Source organism: Vigna umbellata, chromosome 2, assembly GCF_029865625.1.
Source record: "Vigna umbellata cultivar VRB3 chromosome 2, Vumbellata_1.0, whole genome shotgun sequence".
Lineage (NCBI taxonomy): Eukaryota > Viridiplantae > Streptophyta > Magnoliopsida > Fabales > Fabaceae > Vigna > Vigna umbellata.
Genome location: NC_142166.1, coordinates 51,915,664 through 51,939,443, shown reverse-complemented (window position 1 = coordinate 51,939,443; position 23,780 = coordinate 51,915,664). Strand labels below are relative to the sequence as shown.

The 23,780-nt window shown below is 28.3% G+C and overlaps 4 protein-coding genes across 5 annotated transcripts; 3 read left to right on the top strand and 1 right to left on the bottom strand.

Annotated features, from left to right (window-relative positions):
* The first annotated feature begins 1,694 nt into the window (after positions 1 to 1,694).
* Positions 1,695 to 4,412, top strand: LOC148204293 (uncharacterized). 2 transcript variants are annotated; one of them, XM_088107456.1, is made up of 5 exons: positions 1,695 to 1,899; positions 2,047 to 2,199; positions 2,337 to 2,697; positions 2,819 to 2,976; positions 4,063 to 4,412. In XM_088107456.1, exons 2-5 carry the CDS (start codon positions 2,113 to 2,115, stop codon positions 4,324 to 4,326), a joined length of 870 nt encoding a protein of 289 aa, XP_087963582.1. In that variant the 5' UTR covers positions 1,695 to 1,899; positions 2,047 to 2,112; the 3' UTR covers positions 4,327 to 4,412. The 2 variants fall into 2 exon arrangements, with proteins under 2 accessions (XP_087963582.1, XP_087963583.1); XM_088107457.1 differs by having other exon boundaries at positions 1,695 to 1,962.
* A 7,314-nt stretch (positions 4,413 to 11,726) lies between these two features.
* Positions 11,727 to 13,320, top strand: LOC148204292 (BURP domain-containing protein BNM2A-like). Its single transcript, XM_088107454.1, has 2 exons — positions 11,727 to 11,943; positions 12,211 to 13,320. The coding sequence occupies exons 1-2, from the start codon at positions 11,887 to 11,889 to the stop codon at positions 13,180 to 13,182; spliced, it is 1,029 nt and encodes a 342-aa protein (XP_087963580.1). The 5' UTR covers positions 11,727 to 11,886; the 3' UTR covers positions 13,183 to 13,320.
* A 1,859-nt stretch (positions 13,321 to 15,179) lies between these two features.
* On the bottom strand, positions 15,180 to 17,528 carry LOC148204291 (large ribosomal subunit protein eL20). Its single transcript, XM_088107453.1, has 4 exons — positions 17,395 to 17,528; positions 17,192 to 17,307; positions 16,941 to 17,004; positions 15,180 to 15,704 (listed from the first exon to the last, which is right to left on the bottom strand). The coding sequence occupies exons 1-4, from the start codon at positions 17,407 to 17,409 to the stop codon at positions 15,363 to 15,365; spliced, it is 537 nt and encodes a 178-aa protein (XP_087963579.1). The 5' UTR covers positions 17,410 to 17,528; the 3' UTR covers positions 15,180 to 15,362.
* A 3,031-nt stretch (positions 17,529 to 20,559) lies between these two features.
* Positions 20,560 to 21,324, top strand: LOC148204290 (uncharacterized). Its single transcript, XM_088107546.1, has one exon. The coding sequence runs from the start codon at positions 20,560 to 20,562 to the stop codon at positions 21,322 to 21,324; it is 765 nt and encodes a 254-aa protein (XP_087963672.1).
* Positions 21,325 to 23,780: the final 2,456 nt, after the last annotated feature.

Below are 23,780 nucleotides of genomic sequence, written 5' to 3'. Positions count from 1 at the left end.
TTGTTTATTTGTTTTAGATTTTCATGTTAGTTTTCTAATTGAAGTTAGTTTCAAGCGATGTTTATTTATGATTCAGTATCACTTTGATTGTATAAAGGTTCTTATATATGTTGCCTTTTCAAGAAATATTAGCTTTTCAACACAATATTTTACCTAATATATGGTTGGAAGTCTTGTTTGACTAAAAATAAGACTAATTTATAATATATAAGTGAGATCCAAACTTTACTTTATAAGCCGGTTTTGTGAAACGAGTTAGACTGAAACTCACCTTAGAATCAGCTATGAGTTTATCTCAATTATTATCATATAGCTTACCTTGGGTTAACCTTGCAGTATTAGAGGAAAATATATTCTAAAAGCTAAGTGATAATAATGAATGTATAAAATCATATAAGAATCATATTTTCTAATCAGTGAACTGTTGCATATTCAAAGTAAGTTGCACCAGAATTAATAAATCATTGGTGTTGAATGGGAAACATCTCTTACAATCTTTTACAATCTGTTTTTGAAATTTAAGTTTACAGTCTGGTTTTCTGTATACATTAACCATTTTTTATTTTGAGTTTCATAATATCAAAATGTCTAACTTGGTTTGAGTTTTAATTTATATCTTATACGGTAGAATAATAGGTTATATTTTTTTCACATAACAAATATTGTCAATAATTTTGCTTTAGTATATAATAACTGTAAATATATCGGTACTAACATATTAAATATGTTTCTGTTTATATTTTATTCAGCGGAGTTAAATGGTCAACATGGCTGACTTATACAAACAATCAAGTGAATATATTTTTATTGTTTTTAACTAATATATATTTTTCGTTTAGTTTAATACAAAGAAATTAGTATACTTTAATATAAACACTGTTTATTATAACTTAAGAAAACAAATTAATTATATATAATAAATTTTCTATTTAAAAAAATTATTTTAGTAGAGAAGGGAAAATTAAAAAAAAAATGCATGCGACCATTCAAATTTTATTTGGCATGGTTTTATTTTGTTTCTTTGACAACCATAGTTCACACCAGGGCGACATAATAAAAAATAGTAATAATGACTATTTAACACCCAAATTTATTCGTGTGAAGAAAAGTTTTTATTTTGAAAAAATAATAATAGTTGTAAAATTTGCAATGCAATATTTTTACAATTAATTTCAAATTAAATAAAATTAATTAAAAATAATAATAAAACAAAATACAGATTAATTAGGAATTAAAAAAATGTATGACGGAAATAAAATAAATTAAAGAATTTTCGTTTATTATACTTTGTATGTGTTATTCTATGCACTTCCACATATTTCTGCTCAACGGATTCCAAAAATCTGTTAAAGAAAAAATTATTTAATAAATTTTGAAATTTATTAAAGAGTTTTCAAAGATTTTAACAAATTATTGAAAAAAAAATTATTAAAAAATTTTAAAATCTAATATTGAAGAAAAAAATGTTGAACTGATTTTGAAATATGTTGAAATACGAAAAAGATATAGGATTTTTTGAATTGCGAAATAATTTTGGAATTTTCAAAAGATATGAGGGTGCAGAGATAAATGTGTGGAGGTGCAGGAGAAATACTCATGTGGCGGGGTTGTGGTTTGGGTTACGAGTGGGCTGGATCGAAAAGCCCAATTAGCCAGCGAAATAGGGGTCGAGGCATTCACCAGCAGAAGGTATCACTCGTTCTTCTCCTCCGTTCTCTTCCTCCCTAGTCTTTCTTTCCTTTTCTTATTCTTTCAAACCCAAAACCCTCCGGCAGCTATAGGAGGTTGGGCGGCCAAGGGCGAGCGGTAGGGCATTGAATGCTGCTGGTAACGGTGGGTGAGTGAATCGGAGTTAAGGCGTGGGGGTTTTCGTTTTGGAGGCGCTAGGAGGAATTCTAGGTGGGTGAATGCGGGTTTCCGTTTAAGTCTCGGTGGTGATGATTTCTATAATTGATACAAAATGTTAAGTTGGATTCTAATACATGATCAGTGTTATCAGATTTCTTGCTATATCACTGAATCTGCAACTAACGAGATCTTTTACAGGGACGCGTCTTATATCTCTTTATACCGTAACTTACCCTTCCATTATACAATCAATTCTGTTTCTTCATGGGAACTATTCAAACCTTCGTTCATTTATTAGCATGGGTTTCTATTACATGGTCGCCTGGAATTGCTCATTCACTTTCACCTCTGGTTAGTAAAAAAAACCCTTTCTTTATAAATGATCTTCCCTTGTCTTTGATGAAATAGAAATTGATGGCACAACCTTGCAGCATTATGATATGTTTTATTTTCTTTTAATTTTGTCAAATGATTTCTTGCATTTTCAGGTTATGGATTCCGAAAAATTTTCTCCCATGAATAAATTTCTGATGCAGTCCTATTATGACAGACACACCAATTTACACAATTCCGATTTCGAAAACTTTGTGTCTCAAGAAGTCACTTCTAGCTTGTGTGAAGTGCTTCCAGATAATCATGATCTTGTTTGGAGATTGTCAGATATAAAGCGCAATCTTACGGGTGAAGGTTCCCATCGTAGTGTGTCGACAGTGATCAAATTTCAAAGCCAACATTTAAAGTCTCTGTCTGAATTGTTGAGCCACTCATGTGAACTCATAATTATTGAAAGACTTCCTTCCGGAGTTTTTGCTGACCCATTTGAGTTACAACATCTTGTTCATCGTGGTGGTAAATACTCTATCTACATTTGTTATTCATATTTGTACAGAAAAATGTAAAAGAATTTCATATTTGTAATTTTAGGATTGTCAATTTGTTTCTTTTGAGTTAGTTACACTTTGTATTGCAGTGTTCAGTGACATAGCTGTCTTTGGTGATACAAATTTGGAGCTACCTTCATTTTTGTCCAATCGTTCTGTTGTTGAAATTCACTTAGTTGTAGACCCAAATATATTTCAAAAGCCAACTGATATCAAGACTGAGCTTCCCTTGCATGCTCGATATCAAGTAAGACTGTTATGTTTCAGTTACTTTACCACATTCATCTAAGCTTGTCTTTGAAATCTAATGTTCTACAAAAACAGTAGCAAATTACGAAGGAATTGTCAGTTTATCACCATGATAATTGCTTCAACTAGACATCCAAATGATAATTATAAACAAGTTGAAGCAACATCACCTAGGCTAATTACTTTTTATTTACCACCGATTCTTAAATTGTAATACTATGCTAATAACACTAATTTGTTCCTCTGCAAATAAAACGAATGTGGCTTTAAAAAAATACTATAGCAGTACGAGGATCGTTATCAACTTCTAAATTTCTCCCTTCTTGTTTGAAATTTACTCGAGTTCTGTTAGTTTGAGTATGAGACGACCAAAAAAAGGAGGAATGAGACTGCATATTTAGTTATAGTCACAAAACTTTACTTAACATAAGAGAATATATTGGAAAGCAAATGTGAGAGGTGTATTAGTAACATTTGTCATACTAGTGTTATTACATGTCATTTAGCAGGGTACACTATAGAATATGACACTGCCTTTGAAAGGTTTTTTGATAGGAGATTTTACGAAAATTTAGTACTAATGAAATGTGAATAAGTCCATATAAGAGGTCAAGACATCATTTTCAATAAAAAATCTTAAGACAATAAGTCTGTGGATCATTTTACTTATATATTAGTCATTTTATTCACTTTTACATAACGTGAAACTTTCAACTTACCTTGAGTTCTTAACAATGTCTCTCTTTAAGTGTGAGTCGGAACATCTTTCCCTCGAGTACGAGTGTCTTAGTAATAAACTCTTAAAACTTTTAGGATTTTTCACCTACTTTATACTTTTAGAATGAACCATCAGCTCTGGTATTATTGTAAGATATTTTGATAGGAGATTATGAGGGTATCAATAAGGGGTGAAGCAACCCATGTAAGAGACCAAGACACAATTTTCAATCAAAAACTTTCAGACAATAGATTTGTATGTTTTATATATATATACTGGTTATCTTATTTTGCCAAACATAAAACTTCCTACTCACATTGAATTCTTTAAGAGTCTGAACTAAATCATTTCTCTCTCTTTTTGCAGTCTCTAAATGAAACTGGGTACTCAACAGTTGAATTTGGTGCACCGGATATGTTAGTTCGTTGTAGCACAAAGGACAAGGTGGAAAATCACTATTGCTTCTTCCAATTGGAAAAAGGTGATGCTAATGTCTACGACAGTCATATTGTTTGGAGAATACCTTCTGGCATAAATAAGCATGTTGGTCTTGTTTCTACGGTTACATTTACTGCAGCTTTGTTATCAACTCTTACAATTGTTGTTGCATCGTTATATTATTTCAAATAAATGGTTGAAAAAAGATTTAAGAACATCGTGACAATATTGATTTAAATTAAAGAAGAAAAGTCTGAGAGGAATTTTAGCATTGGAAAGGGGCAGGATGATCCAAATTTAAGCATACAATGGATAAAACAATTAATAACAAATATTAAAAATATGAAATTATAATATAGTTGACTAAAAACAATTAATAACAAATATTAAAAAATATGACATTATAACATAGTTCCTTAAATGTATCATGTATATATATTTAGAGATGGCAATCTGTTTTTGAGAATAATATTGTTTAAATTTCTCTTTGTTTTAATGAGAATCTTCGTATTGACTGAATATAACCACATATATGAGTAATATTATTTTTTTCAATTGAGTGATATTATTTTTTTCAATTGAATATAAGAACAGAAATAACTCTATACATATATGTTCCGTGCTGGTGTTCATACTTTGTATTCCATAGTTTTTTTAAGTAATATATATTAACATTAATATGGGTATGAGAATGAGACTTAATATGGTTCTTTTTCTCATACTCAGGTTGATGATGATATATATTTATCCTTGTTTTGTTTTTGTTTAAATTAAATTGTTTATTAATATATATATATATATATATATATATATAATATATATATATATAAGATATTTTTCATTCTTTTTATCTTGAATGAGAATTTGTCGCACTCCACCATGTAAATTACTAATTGGAACAATCACATTGTTTCGACTCTTTATGTTGCTCTGTTGATATTTCACTAAATCATATAAAATTGAACTAAGAGTACAATGAAATAAAATAAAAGATAACCTCTATTTGTACATCCATGGGTGATTTAGAATTACACTTTTAAATCAAATTTAACTCCATTTTAATCTATATTTTATTTTACAATCTTCTAAAAATTTGTTAGTTTGTTTCAATGATACATTAAGTTCAGCTTAAGTTGGATTCCTAAGGCTATGTGAATTTTGTCAAAATCTAAAATTAAACTCAGAATTTTTGTCAAAATCTAATATATAATTTTATATGACTTAAGGGTTAATTACAGAGAATTTGAATATATTTTTCTGTTATAACTTTTTGACACACCTTTTCTAAAAAAAAAAATTTAATTTATTATTTCATAATTATACAATTTCATAATTTTCTAATTTTTTGATTTTAAAATTTTAAAAATTATAATTTCATAAGTTTATACATTTATAGTTTTATAAAATAGTAAAACTATAAAATTATAAAAATTGACTTTAAATATTTGTATTTTTTTATTCAGATATATAGTTTTTACTGTCGATAAATTTTGATATATATTAACTTCACCTAAGTGTTATAACATAATTGATTTGAATTTTTAGGCTTTATGTGTGTAGTTGGATGAACTGATTATCACACCTACATTTTGGTATGAGTTGGGTCAAATTTAATAATCACCCCACATCCCATAAATACTCTTTTCTAATTGTCCTCTTTTGAATGAATGAAAGAGACAAAACTGTCCCTACAACGTTATACNTTATTGACCAAAATTATTCAATTAGTTAGAGACACATAATCAACCGCCACACACGTGCAAAAGTCATACCAATTTATTTTTATATATATAATTTTCTATAAATAATTTATAATTTGCTGTTGTCAGTGCAAGCCCATGGCATAAAGCAATCAGTTGGTTTTTTTTCTTTAATTTATAAATGTAGTGAAAATGGGAGGCATCCCAATGGGTATTTTATATAAGGGTTGTGAGCTATAACATGAAAAAGATTTGAATCCACTCCAAGAAAGGTTTTTTTTTTTTTAAATTATCTATTAGACTTTTTAGTGAATATTTATAGAAATATATCAATATATTTTTAATATATCAAAGTTAATATATATTGGTTTAATTGTTTAATTTGTTCCTATTTATATTATTTTGTATCAATTTAGTTTTTATTTTAAAAAAATATCAATTTCGTTCACATGTGCCATATAAACTTAATATATTTTAGAAATTATAACAGAAGAATAGTATCAAAATTTTATTAAGAAATTCTTATTTTGGTGTCTATAACTTAAATTAGTTTCTTAAGGAAAAATAATTTTGGAAATTAACCTCTTTTCATCTAATTTAAATACAATACAAATGTTAAACTTCATATATAAATTAAAATCATAAAAGTATTTAAAACTTATGAATGAGTTTATCACTTTTATAAAGCCTTTTTGTTTTACTTTTGGTAACATTTTAAAAGATTTCTTATTAATGGAGATATCTTATATGTATATAAACTCATGTTCATCTCTTATTTTATTCGATTGTGAGACTTTGTTTGTATCAACATCTGGTTATTTTTTGTCTAAATTAAAAGTTGTAATTTTTTTAATCTAATCTGATTTAAACGTGTAACAAGTCTAGTTGATTCTTGAATTTGAACTCATTCTAACAACACTAATAATTTGTAAGTAAAAATAAAATAAATTTTAAATTTTAATAAAAAAATGAGCTTTTTTTGTCTATTACACAATAAACTCAGGTGAGAATGAAATGCATATTTCTTTATATATTATAAATCGGTAATAATTTTTGTAGTGTCACTTTCAGTCGAGCCTTTGTATTAAAGAAAGTAAAGAAAACATATGGATTTATTTGAAAAGTCAACTTGAAACGTGCAAACTAAGAAAATGAATGTGATGGTGATAAATAAATGGGATAAAAGTGTAGTTGCAGCACTTAGTTTTGTTCCCTTTCACATGTTCATGCACGGCATACCTATTTGGCATATATGCTTGTCTTGTACTTTTCTTTTTCACAAAGTCAACTATATTTCTGCATCAGGTGCCCTACTTCTTCTATTTTTCTTCTTTCAAAAAAGGGTTTTCATCACTTTAAATTATAAATTCCTCCAATTAAATAACACCTTACTCTTTACCTCACCACATAAATTAAAGACTTAAAATTAATACATCCTTTAAAAAGGGCGTCAATTATGTCCTTACTTAATAAAATTTATATCAATGAAATCCCTTCCGTTAAATCTGTACAAACGGCGTTAATTATTTTTCTCTCTCTCCTATTAACGTCGTTTGTACGGATTTAACGGAAGAGATTTTATTGATATAAAATTTATTAAGTAAGGACGTAATTGACGCACTTTTTAAACGATGGACTAATTTATATAGGATATTAATATAGGATATTAATATAGGATATTAAGCCTATATTAAATCAAATTCCATACACATCTTGCAAATAACCCCTCCAACTTTGCCTTCCTTTCAACTTCTTCTCTTTAAATAAATAAGTGATGTTGAAGTCATTCAAAATAAATACTACTTATTTCTTTTATAAAAAGAAACCATCTGTTATGTGTTAAGTTAATATCTAAAGAAATACTATTTTTTTTATCGCATAAAAAAAAAAAAGAACGTGGGGTGAATAAAGATGTAGATGCTTTTTCTGAAAAATTTGATATAGTGGAAGAAAGGTTGAATATCTGATACAGTATGTATAGGTTTTCCCATTTTCCACATGTTCTGCAGCATTTGCTTGATTTAACATATGCTGGTGAAAATGAGAGGCAGAAAATAGTTTGGGTTTGACGAAAATATTGTGGTAATGGCGTGAGTGAATTTGATACGATAAGGTCAAAAGGAGTTTATAGAAAAGGTTTTGGAAGAAATGAGAATGGTTGAAAACGAGATAGTTTGGCAGATTCGATGATAATGCTGTGTTTGTGCATTTCAATTAGTTTGCATTTCAATTTCAGCCATTGAGAAAAAGTTGAGTGGCGCAGCAACAACAGTTTCGTCAACGTTCTTCGTTTCCCACTATACATCACACTCTCCATAGTCAAAATATTTGATTGTGACACAAACGAGACAATGGGATTCCATCCAATTTAGTCAAAACCAATTTTACTTTAAAAGTGTCGTTCATGTTAAGAAATGAACTTTAAACCTAACTCAACCTCACAAAACCGGTATGTGTGGTTAGATTTGAACTTCACTTATATATTATAATTTGACTTTATTATCTCTAGTCGATATGAGACTTCCAACACACCTCCGTCGAGGTATAGACATCTCAAGCGCAATAGTAGAATTAATTAGTGGTCTGATAGTGACCCAACAATGGGTGAAACAAAATGTCCACATAGGTCTCGTTAGGATAGGCTACAACCATGACTCTGGTACCATATTAGAAAGTGATTTTAAGTCTAACTCAACCCCACAAAACCGGCGAAGGTGGGGTTTGCACCTCACTTATATATTATAATTTGACATTATCTCTAGTTGATGTGGAGCTTCCAACATTTATCTGGACATAAAACCTATATATAACTTCATCTTAGCAATAAAGAAAATTTTACTACAAATAAAGAAACACATGAAAACAAAATAAATCTATAGATTGTTTTATATATATATATATATATATATATATATATATATATATTTTTTTTTTTTTTTTTCTAGTTAGAAACATCTATGTTAATAAATATCATGATAATTTAGTAGGTGATGAAAGTAAGAAGTTATAATATTTTCATTGTATGAGAGTTAGAACAATTTTGTTATCTTTATTCAATATATTTGTTTTTAATAAAATCCCTTGATTCAACGTCATTTGTTATTACTAGTGTTTGAAGTTCATGCAACTCAATAGGGTTTTTAAGTCATAAGAAATATGGAGTTTGGTCAAACAATATATATATATATTATATATATATATATATATATATATTATATATATATATATATATATATTATATATAATTAGACTTGAAATGTTGAACCAACATGATTTGTTTATACGAGTCAAGATAAGCGTGGCAAGAACTCAACACACATAAAAATAGAGAAATATATAATTAAATTAAAACGAAGAACGAGTAAAGAAAAATAATATTATCATATTTTTTATTCATTTGCCTCTTTTCATTCCACTTTAAAAAAAACGGTTGACAAAAAATTAAAACTGAAAATACTTAATTAAAAAAAAATACGACTAAAAGTAACTAAACAATATATAAAAATAATAATACCACGAATTTCATATTTTTAAAAATTATTCTGACTCCCTTATTTATTATCAAATAATAAAAGTTAATTTCATCTTCACTCTTCCTTTTATTTATTCTCAACTAATCAGATAAATCATTAGTATGTGTACAAACATTAAGAACACCTTTTGTACGACATACTTTTCTTTCCTTGCATCACTATACCATAATTTATTTGCTGTATGTAATTAAGTTTGTATAAAATTGTGTATACGGTGCGTGCAATTAATATCTCTTATTAATTTTAATGAGATGACTTAGGTGAGTTACATGTATGTTTGACAAAGAAGAAAGGTGATAATGTATTTAATTAACATGATAGTTAACCTAATGATATTATTATTAGAGCAATTAAAATAGATTTGAGTCTACCATTAGACGTGATCATTGCTTACAAAATTAATTTGATCAAACTATATACAAGCTGTCTCTTAAATTGTATGAGATCATTGTTTATTTGAATATTTTAACTTACGGTTTGAATGGTAATTAATTTGGATGGTAGGTTGGTAGACTTAGTTGACCAGCTTTATAAAATGATTATATATTTTTATTTAAAGTAAATGTAATATTATTCTTTTAAAAAGCACGAACACAAAAAAAAAAACACACACACACACACATATATATATATTAATCTATATATTGAATAATTATATATAAAATTAACATAATTGATTTTGTCTAAACATCTCAATTTTTTATTTAATAAAATCTAAATTATTACAAAATTATATAGTTTAGAATAAAATTTTATTATTATTTTATTGAAAATTTCAATTACAAAAATATTTTATTAAAAAAATCTAAGACATGTTATTTATTTTAATGAAACTTTTTTAATAACTTTTTCTTTAATCGACCAATAAAAATTAATATAAAATAAATAAATAAATAAGTTGTTTTCATAGATCTTCACACAGCATCATTAAAGAATAATTACTGACAAAAAATAAAAATAAAACAGTCATCCAACAGATAGTCTTATTAACTAAAAATGAAACATATGATCCTCGTACCATACCTTCTAACCAAAAAGTATAAGAAAATGAAATTTAAAATAATAAAATTTGAATGAAATAAACGAGAATAGTTTATAGTCTATGTATAAATTTTATATTCTTTATTTATGTGTATTTGAGTGAGAATAATAAATAAATTAGACGTCACCGACACTGTATATATTATATATTACCCCAATAATATTATTTCTTCATCATGTGCTTTTATTCCCAGGATTTAAATTTCGTATAAAACTTAACTCCAGTTTGATTTTTTTTTCTTTCTGAACAGGCATAATTTCGGGACTAATGAACGCTTTATTCAAAATTTTCTTCCATATAATGTTAACCGAGTTCCTACATTTTATAATTACTTAAAAATGGCCAAAATCCATAACAAAAATACATTTCATATATATAAATGTATTTTTCGTTATTCTTTGTATTCTTCAAATATAATGTATAAAGATAGTCATTTAATAAAATTATTGTATTTTAAAAAATGAATAGTGAAAATGATAAGAAACCGTCTTGTATAATTCTTACATATAATAAATTTGATTTAACTTAGAATAAATTCATATTCTTTCTTAATTTACTATATAATCAAACATTAAATTATGTTTAAAAAATGCTTAAGAAAAACTTTTTTTTATTTAAAAGAAAAATGATATTTTGACAGTACAAATATTTAGTGTTGTCAAAATGGTTTATCGAACCAATCCGACTCACTTATTATTAACGAGTTGAAAAAATTAGAACTTGATTTAACACATTATGATTGGCAGATTAAACAAGTTAATTCACTCATTCATGATTTATTAGTGATAATTTTTTTTAAATTCTAAATAAATAATAATAACTTTCTAATTCAAATCTAAATAATTTCAATAAATATATCACGTTAAATTCAAAAATTTATTTAAAATAAGAAAAACAATAAAATCAAAATATATTCCAAAATTATTTTAAACTCTAAAATATAAAAAATCAATTAAAAAACAAAATGAGGTAAAGTGATGAAATAATTCAATTCACCGCGAATTAAACTTGAAAAATAGTAAATCAAATTTAAAATTCACTAATATTAAATTTTTTTATTTAATCCAACTCAAACCCATAATAAATTTAATAAATTGAATTAAATCATTAATTTCAACCTATTTAACAACATTAATAAAATTTTTATATTTATTTAAATCATTTTTCATATCTTTTTATATTTTTTAATCTTTAAAAATATAAAAAATTATTTTCTATAACTATTTTATCTTATATTAACTTTCAAATAAATATAAAAATATATCACCTTACCATTAATTCATGTAAAATATAAAATAGGAAGATATACCACCAAAGCAGCTCCATAAAGTGCAGAAAACTGTGACACCAGAAGGTTCTGAATATTGATTTGCGAGCTTTCATGTTTTCCTATAACCCAATATCTTGAATGGTCTCTGCTCCTTTTCTCATACAAGCTTGAAAGAAGAAGAACCAGAAATTTCAAGGAAAAGAAAAGATGAGACTTGGATTTGCTTCTTGGAGCTTCATCCTATGCACCCTACTCATCTTTTTGGTAAGATCCAGTTGTGCTATTCAAATAAACTAAGCCATATCTCTGTTGACTTCCATAGACAGATCTTACAACTTGGCTTTTCTTCCTCTGGTTCTTGAAAATGTTCTTTTGTCTTTTGCTTTTTTTCCTTTGCTTGAAACGATTTTGCTTCGTTAGTTAATTTTTATCATCGTGTTGTTGATCTGACAGCGATTGACTTTACAGAAATTTTTTGCATGGTCTACTTCGATTATTAAACTTTCTTTGTCTTCTTGGTTGACGTTGCAGATTCTGCAAGAGGGTGGAGCTAGAAAGATATCCACAACATCAAGCAGAGAAATTGAACTGAAGGAAGCATCCTATAATTTGCAGAAGTTTGCAACAGAGGGTCTTGTACTCGACAGCATTATTCAGCTTGAAGGCGCTGATATAAGCTTGAAGAAGAAGAAGAAGCATGTCCATGATGAGGGCGAGGATGAAAATGATGACGACGACGATGATGACGACAAGAAGAAGGAGAAGGGGAAGAAATATAAAAGCGAAAAGATCATTGAAAGTGATAATCACAAACACATGGCCCCTGAACTGAATGTGTTTTTCACCCCAGATGATTTGAAGGTTGGGAAAATCATGCCCATCTACTTTTCCAAGAAAAACTCTTCAAAGTCTCCAAAATTTCTAACCAGAGAAGAAACTGACAAGGTTCCCTTCTCCTCAAAACACCTACCATACCTTCTGAAATTCTTCTCCATCCCAAAACACTCACCCCAAGCCAAGGCTATGAAGTATACACTCAAACAATGCGAATTCGAAAACATGGAAGGAGAAACCAAGTTCTGTGCCACATCTTTGGAGTCCTTGTTTGATTTTGCACACTATCTGTTTGGTTCAAACACACAGTTCAAAGTTCTGACCACTGTCCATCTCACAAACTCAACAGCTGTTTTACAGAACTATACCGTATCAGAAGTGAAAGTGATTTCGGTTCCAAACGTTATAGGGTGTCACCCTATGCCTTACCCTTATGCAGTTTTTTACTGCCACAGTCAGCAGAGTGACACCCGTCTCTACGAGGTGTTGGTGAAGGGTGAAAATGGAGGAAGAGTTCAAGCTGCAGCTATTTGCCACATGGACACCTCTAAGTGGGACCGAGATCACGTGTCCTTTCGTGTTCTCAAAGTTGAACCTGGAACCTCCCCTGTTTGCCATTTCTTCCCTTCTGATAATCTAGTCATGGTACCTTTATCTGGGGCTCCATAACTACTTTTCTGTTTTATGTTTCTGTGTACCAACCTGGTTCTACTAGGAAAAATGAAAAACTAGGTATCTAGTTTAATAAGGATGTCTTTGTGGCGTGCTTTGGAATAGAACGTTAATGTGATGTTTATCTTCTGCGTATGCTTGTTCTGTGCATGTTTGTTATTCTGTCCTGCACATGTTCATGGCTACTCAATAGTTTGCTTGAACTTTTGTAGGCCAGTATCCGAGACATGTTTTGGTAGGAAAACAAATAAGTTAACAGTTTCATTAGCAAAAACGATCGAATAGGATTAAGGAAATAAATTAAAGTTGTGGTAAAAATTTCTTAAGATCCTTTTATCTTAAGTGTCTGGGAAATTGGAAAATTTTGAATTGAATGGTCTATATGAGACTCAAACTCGTAAAACAAGAAAGTTGCTATATTTTTTTGTAGTGGATGAATAATTAAAGAACTATGAAAGAAAATCATAAATTTATTTTTTTAAAACCAAGAAAGTTATTATATATTTTTTTATTTTAGAATATAAACTTAAGAGGTATAAAAAATAAGTATTATATGCGTAAATGCTTTTTCAAGGTAGTTTAATCATAACTTTTTCTTTTGAGCATTGATTTAATAAACTTGTATAATCCAAAAGTATTTTAATTTTTTTTTGAGTCTAAATTTTATAAAACATCTTGATTTAGGTGAATATTGTATAAGCACTTACAAAAAATAAATATAGAAGTATTTAAGGTTGTGTTCTTTTGGGTAGATTTAGGGGAGATGATTTGGGGAGATGATTTGAATGGATTTGAAGGTAATTTTTAGTTGTTTTTTTGAGTGAATTTGTGGGTAATTGAGAGTGGATTTGGAAGTAAAGTTTGTGAGAATTAGTGTAGGATTTGATTGATGTGATAGATTTTAAAAATTAGTTTAATTGGTAGAAATTAAAGATTACCAAAATGCCCCTAGGCATAAAAGTAATATAAAATGTTATTTATAAATGTTATATTTAATTGTAAAATTGTTTATAAAGAAAAAAAATATGAATAATTTATAAAATTAATGTTTAAAAATTATAAAAATTAAATAATCAACTTATTTTTAATAAATTAAAAAATATAATATACCTAATTTTATTAAGACGTAGATCTTTTTAAATTATAATATTAAAATAATTATACAAAAAACTGAAAAATAAAATAAAGAGGTGTTAGTTTGGAAAAGGAAATGATCTCCCTGTAACCGGTTACCGATTACACATGTTGCTTTGGAAATTATAGCCCTGTAACCGGTTACGCGTTTGCGTAACCGATTACACATGTATACGGTATTATGGAAATGGCTTAGGGCAAATGTGTAAATGTGATCACAATCCGCGCAAATCATCTCAGTAATGCGAAGATGGATCGAACCGTGCTTTCCTGCAAATCCATCGTTTTTCGTCTTCGACAATCGTTGCAAACGAACACCTTCAGCTCCTTACAGTGAATTCCCTTCAACCGAACACACCCTAAAACTCTAAATGCAATGAGTTGAAAGGGTTGGGTTACACATTCCGTGATAAACTTTATTACTATTTATAATATTTGTTGTATCTATAACAATTGTGTACTATTTATGGATAAAAAATTAATATTAAGCGATATGTGCTGTAATCAATTAAAACTCAGAATATTAAATTAAAATAACGATCTTCCTTAAGATTTAGTCAAAAAAAGATTTCTAAATTTCTTTACACTTTAAAAGTTATTGCAACAAAACATGTGTTGGTCTTATGTGTCACTTTCTTTTGTTGTGAGTTTTATTTTTAGTTATTCCTATTGTCGACAGACGATCATAGTACATTAATCACAATACATCACCACTGATATACACTTTACATTTTAATATAACCACTATATCTATGCAATACAATATTAACTAGCATACACTTAAACACAAATAATGTTTACTAATATGGTTAAAGTTTAAGTTGGAACTTCTACATTATTGTATTAAATAAGAATAAATATCACAGTTTAATATCACGTTAAGATTTCAAACATTCATCTCCTTTAAACAAACATGGTCCATAAAATACTCGTTATAAATTGAAGTCGAACTAAGAATCCCTTACTGATCAAAAAGAATTTTAAATTTTGATAAACTAAATCTTGAATTATCTTTGATCAGCCAAAAGACTAAACAGATATTATTACATAAACAAGTTTGGCTTTTTGGCCTTGTATGTGGTCTTGAGCTTCCTGGATGGTGGCCTGATTTTCTTGAAAACTAATGGAAACTTGATTTTGGAGTTGTGGAATTGCTTGGTGCTCTCCCTCTTGCAAAGCTTAGCCGGGATGGTAGCGGTCTTAATAATTTGGATGCATGGGCACCTCACCCTGTGACGAGATGCCATCTCATTGTACATCTGCTCAACTGCACCATTTAGAGTGGTGTCACGGTACTCCTTGTACATGTTGTGATAACCGGTTCTACTTTGATACCTCAACCATATCCCATAGTTCTTAATCTTGGTTGGGTTCTTCTCAAAAATCTGCACAACAAAATATTAAGAAGGCTAAAGGTTCAAAACAATATTACAACAGAAATCAGGCGATACAAAATGTATTTTAAACAAAGTAGATGTTATAAATAATAAATCCAAAGGCAACTTTGATTTAAAAAAACAAAAGGATGCCCATTAATAAATGTAACGACAACAATAGATCAACGAATTATTAATAGAGCAGGAAAAGCGTCCGCCAAAAACATCATGAGAATTCTGCATAAACACTATGAATATAATAACATAACAACCCCAAATGACGTCCAAAAATAAATTTCAATAAAAACTAACTTATCAGGTTATTGAAAAAGCAAAACAAGCATCTAAACTAAACATTACGGAACTTCTGTATAATCATTATGGATTGATTGAACTATACAGGGCAGTGCACAAGAAAACAGCATCACTGAAAGTATTTCAAACAGAAAAAACATCCACTGAAGGTTACTTTATTTAAACAGTTACTTTGAAAGCCGATTTCAGGTAGTAAAGGTTTCCCTAAACGGAAAGATACTTTGGGCAAAAGCAAACTTGAATGTAGTTGTGTTTAACAGATACTCTTGAGCTAAGCCAGAATCAATAAAACAAATCCGAATATGTAAGCAACAAAGACTCAACACTTAAGAAGTAAACTAAATGCAAAAATATCCGTTGTAAAAGTAAAATAAAAAACCATAGCAACAAATACTTTTTGAAGTAATTCATTTTAAAAAATTAAATACAAAGAATACAGCTCAATCCCTCCATGATACACTGCATACGTGGAAAATAAAGAAATTCCGTCTTTGTGATAAAAACAATCTTTCAAAGGAAAATTAAGCTATGCTTATACATTTTACTTGGTATAAGAGGAGTTATCCTTTATTCTAATTATGCGCAAAGATGTTACCAACATGAAATACTAGTAGCAACTATCCAAGCCAATAACTCAATTAGCTCTCTCAACACATTCCATCAGACAATAACAATATTCGTACAAACATCACGGAAAAAACCATAGAACAAGTTGGCCTGATACCATTAACCACCATCCAAACTAGCAAATAATACTAACAATAACTAGAACGCAAAATTATATGTTGAATAAGATAACAAACACGTTTACCACTAAATTTTCCATGAAATCGTGACATTATATCATTATTTTCAAGAACTCGAAAAACTTGATCATCTGCATAATGTGAATTCAAAAGTTAAAAAAGAATGTCTCAAGAGAGATAGTACCTCATTGATAGCGAGCATTTGACCATTGCTCTTCTTGACCTTCTTCAGCTTCCTCAAGAAGTACCTAATCAGTAGAAAAAATAAAAACATAAAAAAACTTCAAATCTAAACAAACAAAAGAATCAGAAACGGGGTCAACTAACTCCGATTGTCCGAAACTAACTAAACCAGTACACATCGAGCGAGAGGAGAATATTGCAACAAGGATCTCAGAAATTAAAACGAATGATTGAAAAGAAGAATGTGTTTACCAGAACTTGGATTTTGCCCGAACCTCGTTGGTGGCCCAAAGTTTCATGCGGTAAATCTTTGGGTGCTGATCTGCTTCCGTTGGGAGAGCCCTCCCAACGACCTGGTACTGGTGAAACTGCAAAAAACAAACAAACATTACACGATGAAAATCTTTATCCGAGTTATACGAGATCGAACACTAAGTAGTGAGAATTATACACACCCTGAACGTAACCATTTCTGAGAGAAGGCAACAAACGATTATCACACTCTCGCTCCCTCCCTCACAGTCCTACGACGAAAAGGAAAAAATCTGGGTTTTCTTTGTATGTAAAGAGCTCGAAACCCTAACTTTTAATTTGGACCACTGGGCTCGGGCTCGGGTTCGTGTTGACCATTCTTGGGCTAGACTACTACAAGGCCCAAATATTTTGTTTTCTTTATGACAATTTTGTTGGCATTGTTCATCAAAACTTTGAGAATTGTGATTGAACGAGTTAATTAAATTTAAATTATTTTGTAAAATTTAAGTTTAAATTAACTAAAATTATAAATTAATATTAAAAGCGTATGTTTATACTTTTTTTGTTTAAATTCTATTAATCTATACATAATTTAATTTGTATATATTACGTTATTTAAAATTATTAGCCTTCTTAAAATTTAAATATTATTTTATGTATAATGGGTTATTTCAAACTATGAAATAATGAATTTGAAAGAATGGCTTGGCATTGTTTGTGTTCCAATTTTACATGATTTATTTATGCAATAGAGAATCTGTGTTTAATTCTCAATATTGAAGAGAAAACCTTTTAGTATTTCTATGACATTTTTCATATTAAAAAGTCCAACGTTTAAGAAAATCAAATATATAGATAAAGATAAAAATGTTTGAGATAGTTCGTAATTATTTTAAAACTAGTTATTAAATTAAATTTTAAATTTAAATCATGAATCATTTGATATGCATTAATTTTCTCCTAATTCTGAATTCTCCCTTCACGGAATGCTTGTTGAATGATGAAATTCTGAAACCAACATGCTTACTGTGGTCAAAGTAAATATTTTTCACATTTAATCACTCTCCACTTTTTAATTTTCAATTATATTATGATTTATTTATTATAAATATTTATCAGTTACAAATTTCACTGAAATAAAAAAACATATATCCTAAAAAAAATACAAACTAAAGTAGTAATTGTTAATTATCAAAATAAATTAAACACAACATTGGCTTCCAACCAAAGTGTGTGTGTGTGTGTGTGAATTTTAAATATATTTCTATTTTTACAAAATTAGCTTAGAATAATTTATATATTTTAAATTTGTTTTATTTCTAATTTATATAGAATATTTAATTAATATTATTTATATCAATGTTAGTATTCTTAAACATCTCCCCTTATATTTGTATTGTTTATAATATTTCTACCTTGGAAGGAAAGTTTCCGATTCATTTGTTTAATTGGTAACAGATTGTAGGTAATATTTGATAAAAAAAAGTTAGTATGATTTAATATATTTTTTGTATTATAATTTAAATTATAAATTTATAAGATTAAGATTATATGGAAATTATAAGTTATAAGATTATATGAAAATTATCCTATTATAACATTATAATATCGTAAAAGTATAACTTTATAAAATAAAATTTGGTAACAATAAAATAAATTGACTTGACAAGATAATAACTAATTACTCGGTTAGTGTAGACATATTGAAAAATAACAACTCAATTAAAAAGTACAAGATATTTTGATACTATAAATCACAAAAAATTATTAACAACTCAATTAAATATATATATATTTTTTATTTTTTAAGAACAATATAAATAATTTTACGTTTTATTTTTATGTATTTAATTAGATATTTTTTTATAATAAATATAAATGATTTATGTTTCGTGAAATTAAATTTTATTTAGAGTTTGGTGTTGTCTTCTCATGTTATGCATTATTTTATATTTTTAATATGATAACAAAATATTAATAAACTTTGAAATATTATGTGAAATTTTAAAACTTATAGTAATGTTTAAGATTATCTTATTTGAAATTAAGCTTATAATTAAGAAGTTGAATTACATTAACTATTTTAATTTTTTATGCACAGTGATCAAGCAACATTAGGCTAAAATAAACCTGAAAATTCTCATTTGAAATTGAAGTCAGAATCAGAACATAACACAGAGACTTATTGGAGCAAGTTAAATCTATATAATCCGGAAATTATAAACATGCATGTAACATAGATAATTATAGGTACATTTAATTAAGTATAAGACACGTTTGCTTGCAATAAGTAAGACTTAAACAAGTTTTGAGAAAAGTATTAAGTTAATATAATACCAGCACTTCTCATATCAAAGTCTTTTGGATATATAAAGTTACTCACATGAACTTAGGATATTTAGTTGCACACATTCAATAAAGTAATGCAATCTCCCTCAAATTCTTACCTTCTATACATTTGTTTTTGTATGTGGATTATATATATACATGTTATATTTATTTTCTAGTTTCAGGTAAACGTTCCATCAATATATGTAGTATCATAATATTATAAATAAATAAAAATAATACTTTATTGATGAAAAGTTAAAATGATATCTATTGATTTTTTTTTCATGACACCAACGTATTAAAATAATAATGGTTAAAAATGATTGAAATCATAAATAAAATTCCGTGATTGATATATGTTGGTTAGAAAATAGATCTTAATTATTTTTTTAGGTGATCAAAGAACAAACATTTATTGATCTTCAAATTCATGAAAATCGAAGCATCAATATATTTCGAGAGACTCATTTGTTGGTTAGTTAATTGCTATTTTAACATTTGGTAAAATATTTAAAAAAATAAACGTATGTTAATCAGAGAAAAAGACGTTAATTGTCTTTTTAAGTTGGTAAAATAACAAAAGTTTATGTGTTAAAAATCATAAAAAATTGGTTTCTGTATATATATAGTTTGTTGAGATAATTTTAATTCTTTAAACAAGTGTTATTGCCTCCTCTCCAACGTCTTTAATAATTTAAAAAAATTAAAAGAATAAAAACAGAAGAGAGAAAGATAAGAGTTGCATGACTTGTAGGTGAAAACGGTTAAAAGTAATACATATCGGAGTTGGTTTTGATATTCAGATTTCCGAATATTAACTACCTAGTCTATTATTTTTTTGAAGTTTAAGAATAGAGTTTCTATCACAGATTTCGAACATCGAACTTCCAATGTTTGAACAACCCAACACGTAAAAGAAAGGTACAGTAGATGTATATATCTTCATCATCTTCTTAGTATACCGCTAACCAATTGTATATATATATGTATATAGATTTTCATCTTTTACCAAATCCTATTTTGCTTTACAATCAATGGAATCAGAAGAAAAAGAACTAGATCTCACCCTCTCCCTCCGATGTGGGAGTTCAAAGGAAACTCCCACCTCTTTCCTTCCTCTCGTAAGCCCTTTTCAAACAAACCTATCTCTCATGGAAATACAAGAGTATTGTTCTAACCTTAACCCTAACCCTTCGTCAGCGTCGGTCTCTTCTCACCACAGCGTCAACTCTCCAAAGGCGCCTGCTAAAGCACCCAAAAATAGACGCTCTTTGGGTAGTTCTCGTCGCATTTCGCGGGGCAAAGAAACGAGCAAAGCGATTACTGCACCGTTTCCTTGGGCCAAGAATCAACGCGCCACCGTTCATAGCCAACAATATCTATTGGAGAATAATGTGGACACGATCATAGGAAAAGTGTACTGCAAGAGGTGCGAGCATGAGTTCGAATTGGGTCTGAATCTAGAAGAGAAACTTGATGGCCTATGCGAATTCTTTAGGAAAGAGAAGAATAAGTGGCATAAAAGAGCTCCACGGGTTTGGATGAGTCCAGTGTGTCCAAAATGCCCCCTTTGCGAACGAGAAAGCAGCACCAGACCTGTAATTGCGCCAAACAAAAAGGAGATTAATTGGTTGTTCTTACTGCTTGGTCAGATGCTTGGTTACTGCACACTTGAGCATCTTAAATATTTCTGCAAACACAATGAGGTTCATCGAACTGGGGCCAAAGATCGTCTTCTTTATGATACCTATAAAACCCTAGTCAATCAGCTCCTACCTGATTATTTATCTGATTCTTGATTCATCCTGTTGTCACAATATTAGGAATATTTGTTTAGGTCATCTCAGTTTGGATGTTAGTTTTTTAATTGAAGTTAACTTCAATAGATATTTACATGTTTTGCAGTATCACTTTCATTCTAAAGTTATCTTATCTCGCTATCTTTCAACCATATCATTATGATTATGTAGTTTTTCACTTTCCCAGCGTGAATTATTATAAGATTTTTGTTGTTGTTATTTTAAGGTCATGAATTATGATTGTATATAATATTTTCCTTGATAACAAGACTTTTGAAGTTTAAAAAATAAATTTGTAAGAGTTTGACCAAACGGACAATATATCTTACTATTGTTGAAATAGTATCAATAATAAATTTGTGAAACTAAAGTGAAGCCTTGACAGAAATACTACAATTGGTATAGAAACTTCACAACTAACCACTTTTGCAATTTCGATCTATTTTTTTATTGGACTTTGATATATTAATAAATTTTTTATAATAATTTTTTGACAACGGCTATGTGTCATTATTTTACTAATCAGTTTAAATTTTTTTTAAAAAAAAATATTTAAAACAGACGAATCACATACGTTCTTAACATGGTATAAAAAAATTATTAAAGAAACATTTTTCTTTTTCATTTGAGTCTTCTTTTATTAACTTTCTTATAACTTTCTTTACCGCTCTCATGTAGTAGGTTAGGATTATGATTGGTCTATTTTAAATAATTTTTTGAAAATAAATTCAAACATACTAATAAAATTCGTTTCAAATATATATATTTTTAAAATAAATTCAACCAGTACTTTTTTAAAAAAGTTGTTATACAAAGTTGTGAGTCCTCTTAATTACGCTTTTATTTTCAATTTCTCAGGGCTCTCGGATTCAGCTAAGATATAGGTCACTTTAATTATGATGAATATTTTGAAAGCTAACGTATATAATAATCAATATACAAACCATACAAACATAGTAGAGTAGTAGTAATAATGGAAGGGTTTGATAGTAGCAATAGAGGCTCTTATGTCTCGGTTATGCTATTAATCGAGGTCGTAGCTTTCTGTCAGCCGAATCAGTATAAGATTATTACTTTTTTTGCCTCGATTTTTTCTACACTCGAAGCATATAACTTCATCTTAATTTCAAAACTGTCACCGCGTCTTTAAATGCTTCGGTTTTTACGAAACCACGACATATATAGCGAGTTAAAAAAGTATTTTTTTACTAGTGTCACCATCTACTCTATAATAAAAAAATGCTAACTAATAGTATTGAAACACAAAATAAAAAATAATTAATTAAATTAGGTGAGTTGGTGAGTCAACGCAGTTCAACACATATTCAACTTGGTGAGTCGGATTGAAAACTAGCCTGTATAAAAAAATTATATTTTTTTCAAATCCAACATGGCTCAAACCTTTGGTGAACCGGATTGACACGTGGATTACAGACAATATTTTTAATAATTCATGATCTGTTACACATATTTACGTCCGAATATTATTAGATTAATAGCTCATTTATGGTTGAACTGTTACTTATGATTGGGAATATTTTTTTACAATATATATGCTTTTCAAATATAAGTTCAGGGTCTCGTTTCGAAACTTAAGAATACAATATATTTGTAATACATTATACATAACAGTTTTTTATTTTTAGTACTGTAACATAAAGTTGTACATTCTTTTATATTAATTATAGTTCATTTGAGTTTTAATAACTCTTGTTTAGATCTTGTACAGTAGAATAATATGATATATTATTTCACATAACAAATATTGTCAATATTTTTTATTTTAGTAACTATAACATTATTAATATTAGATATAATTTTATTCATACGTTACTTGCATGTATTGTAACATTCCAATATTGGATAATTCATAATTTATATATTGTAACATTACATTTACGGTAATCTCATACTTAAAATTTCATAGTTGATATATGTATATACATATTTTAAACTCAAATTTCAACTATAAACTCCTAAATATAACTTGAATTCTTCTAGCTTATTCTTCGATCTCTTTCTTCATTGGTACTGGATCAGACAACATTTCTTCATCTACTCCCGTATAACGAATTATACGATCATCGTACATACCCAAACACAAACAAGTAGGGTGAGCTAACATGTAACAAATCATTTATAAAACATGCATAATTGCTTTGATACTAACATCATATAATAATTATGTCATACACCCTCAAACCATCATACCACAATTCCTATTAGACACTCGTTCCACAATACCCAATGAACACCACAATACCCAGAAGACACTCATCCGGATGATACGTTGATGAGCGGTCACGAGAGGTTATGCACTTGTGATGACTTCTACTTTTTCTTATAAATATACTTCCAAAATACTCCATACCATTCACAAGGTAAATCCTCAACACTATGTCCAAAACCGGCACATAGACCAGGACCTCCTGCTCCTCTCACCACATAATTCATCC

Coding starts and splice junctions, on each gene's coding strand:
- LOC148204293 (XM_088107456.1), top strand. CDS start 2,113: ATGGGAACTATTCAAACCTTCGTTCATTTATTAGCATGGGTTTCTATT. Junction 2,200..2,336: donor CTCATTCACTTTCACCTCTG/GTTAGTAAAAAA, acceptor TTGCATTTTCAG/GTTATGGATTCCGAAAAATT. Junction 2,977..4,062: donor CCTTGCATGCTCGATATCAA/GTAAGACTGTTA, acceptor CTCTTTTTGCAG/TCTCTAAATGAAACTGGGTA.
- LOC148204292 (XM_088107454.1), top strand. CDS start 11,887: ATGAGACTTGGATTTGCTTCTTGGAGCTTCATCCTATGCACCCTACTC. Junction 11,944..12,210: donor GCACCCTACTCATCTTTTTG/GTAAGATCCAGT, acceptor TTGACGTTGCAG/ATTCTGCAAGAGGGTGGAGC.
- LOC148204290 (XM_088107546.1), top strand. CDS start 20,560: ATGGAATCAGAAGAAAAAGAACTAGATCTCACCCTCTCCCTCCGATGT.
- LOC148204291 (XM_088107453.1), bottom strand. Junction 17,005..17,191: donor CGGGCAAAATCCAAGTTCTG/GTAAACACATTC, acceptor TCTACTGATTAG/GTACTTCTTGAGGAAGCTGA. Junction 15,705..16,940: donor AAATGCTCGCTATCAATGAG/GTACTATCTCTC, acceptor TTTGTTGTGCAG/ATTTTTGAGAAGAACCCAAC.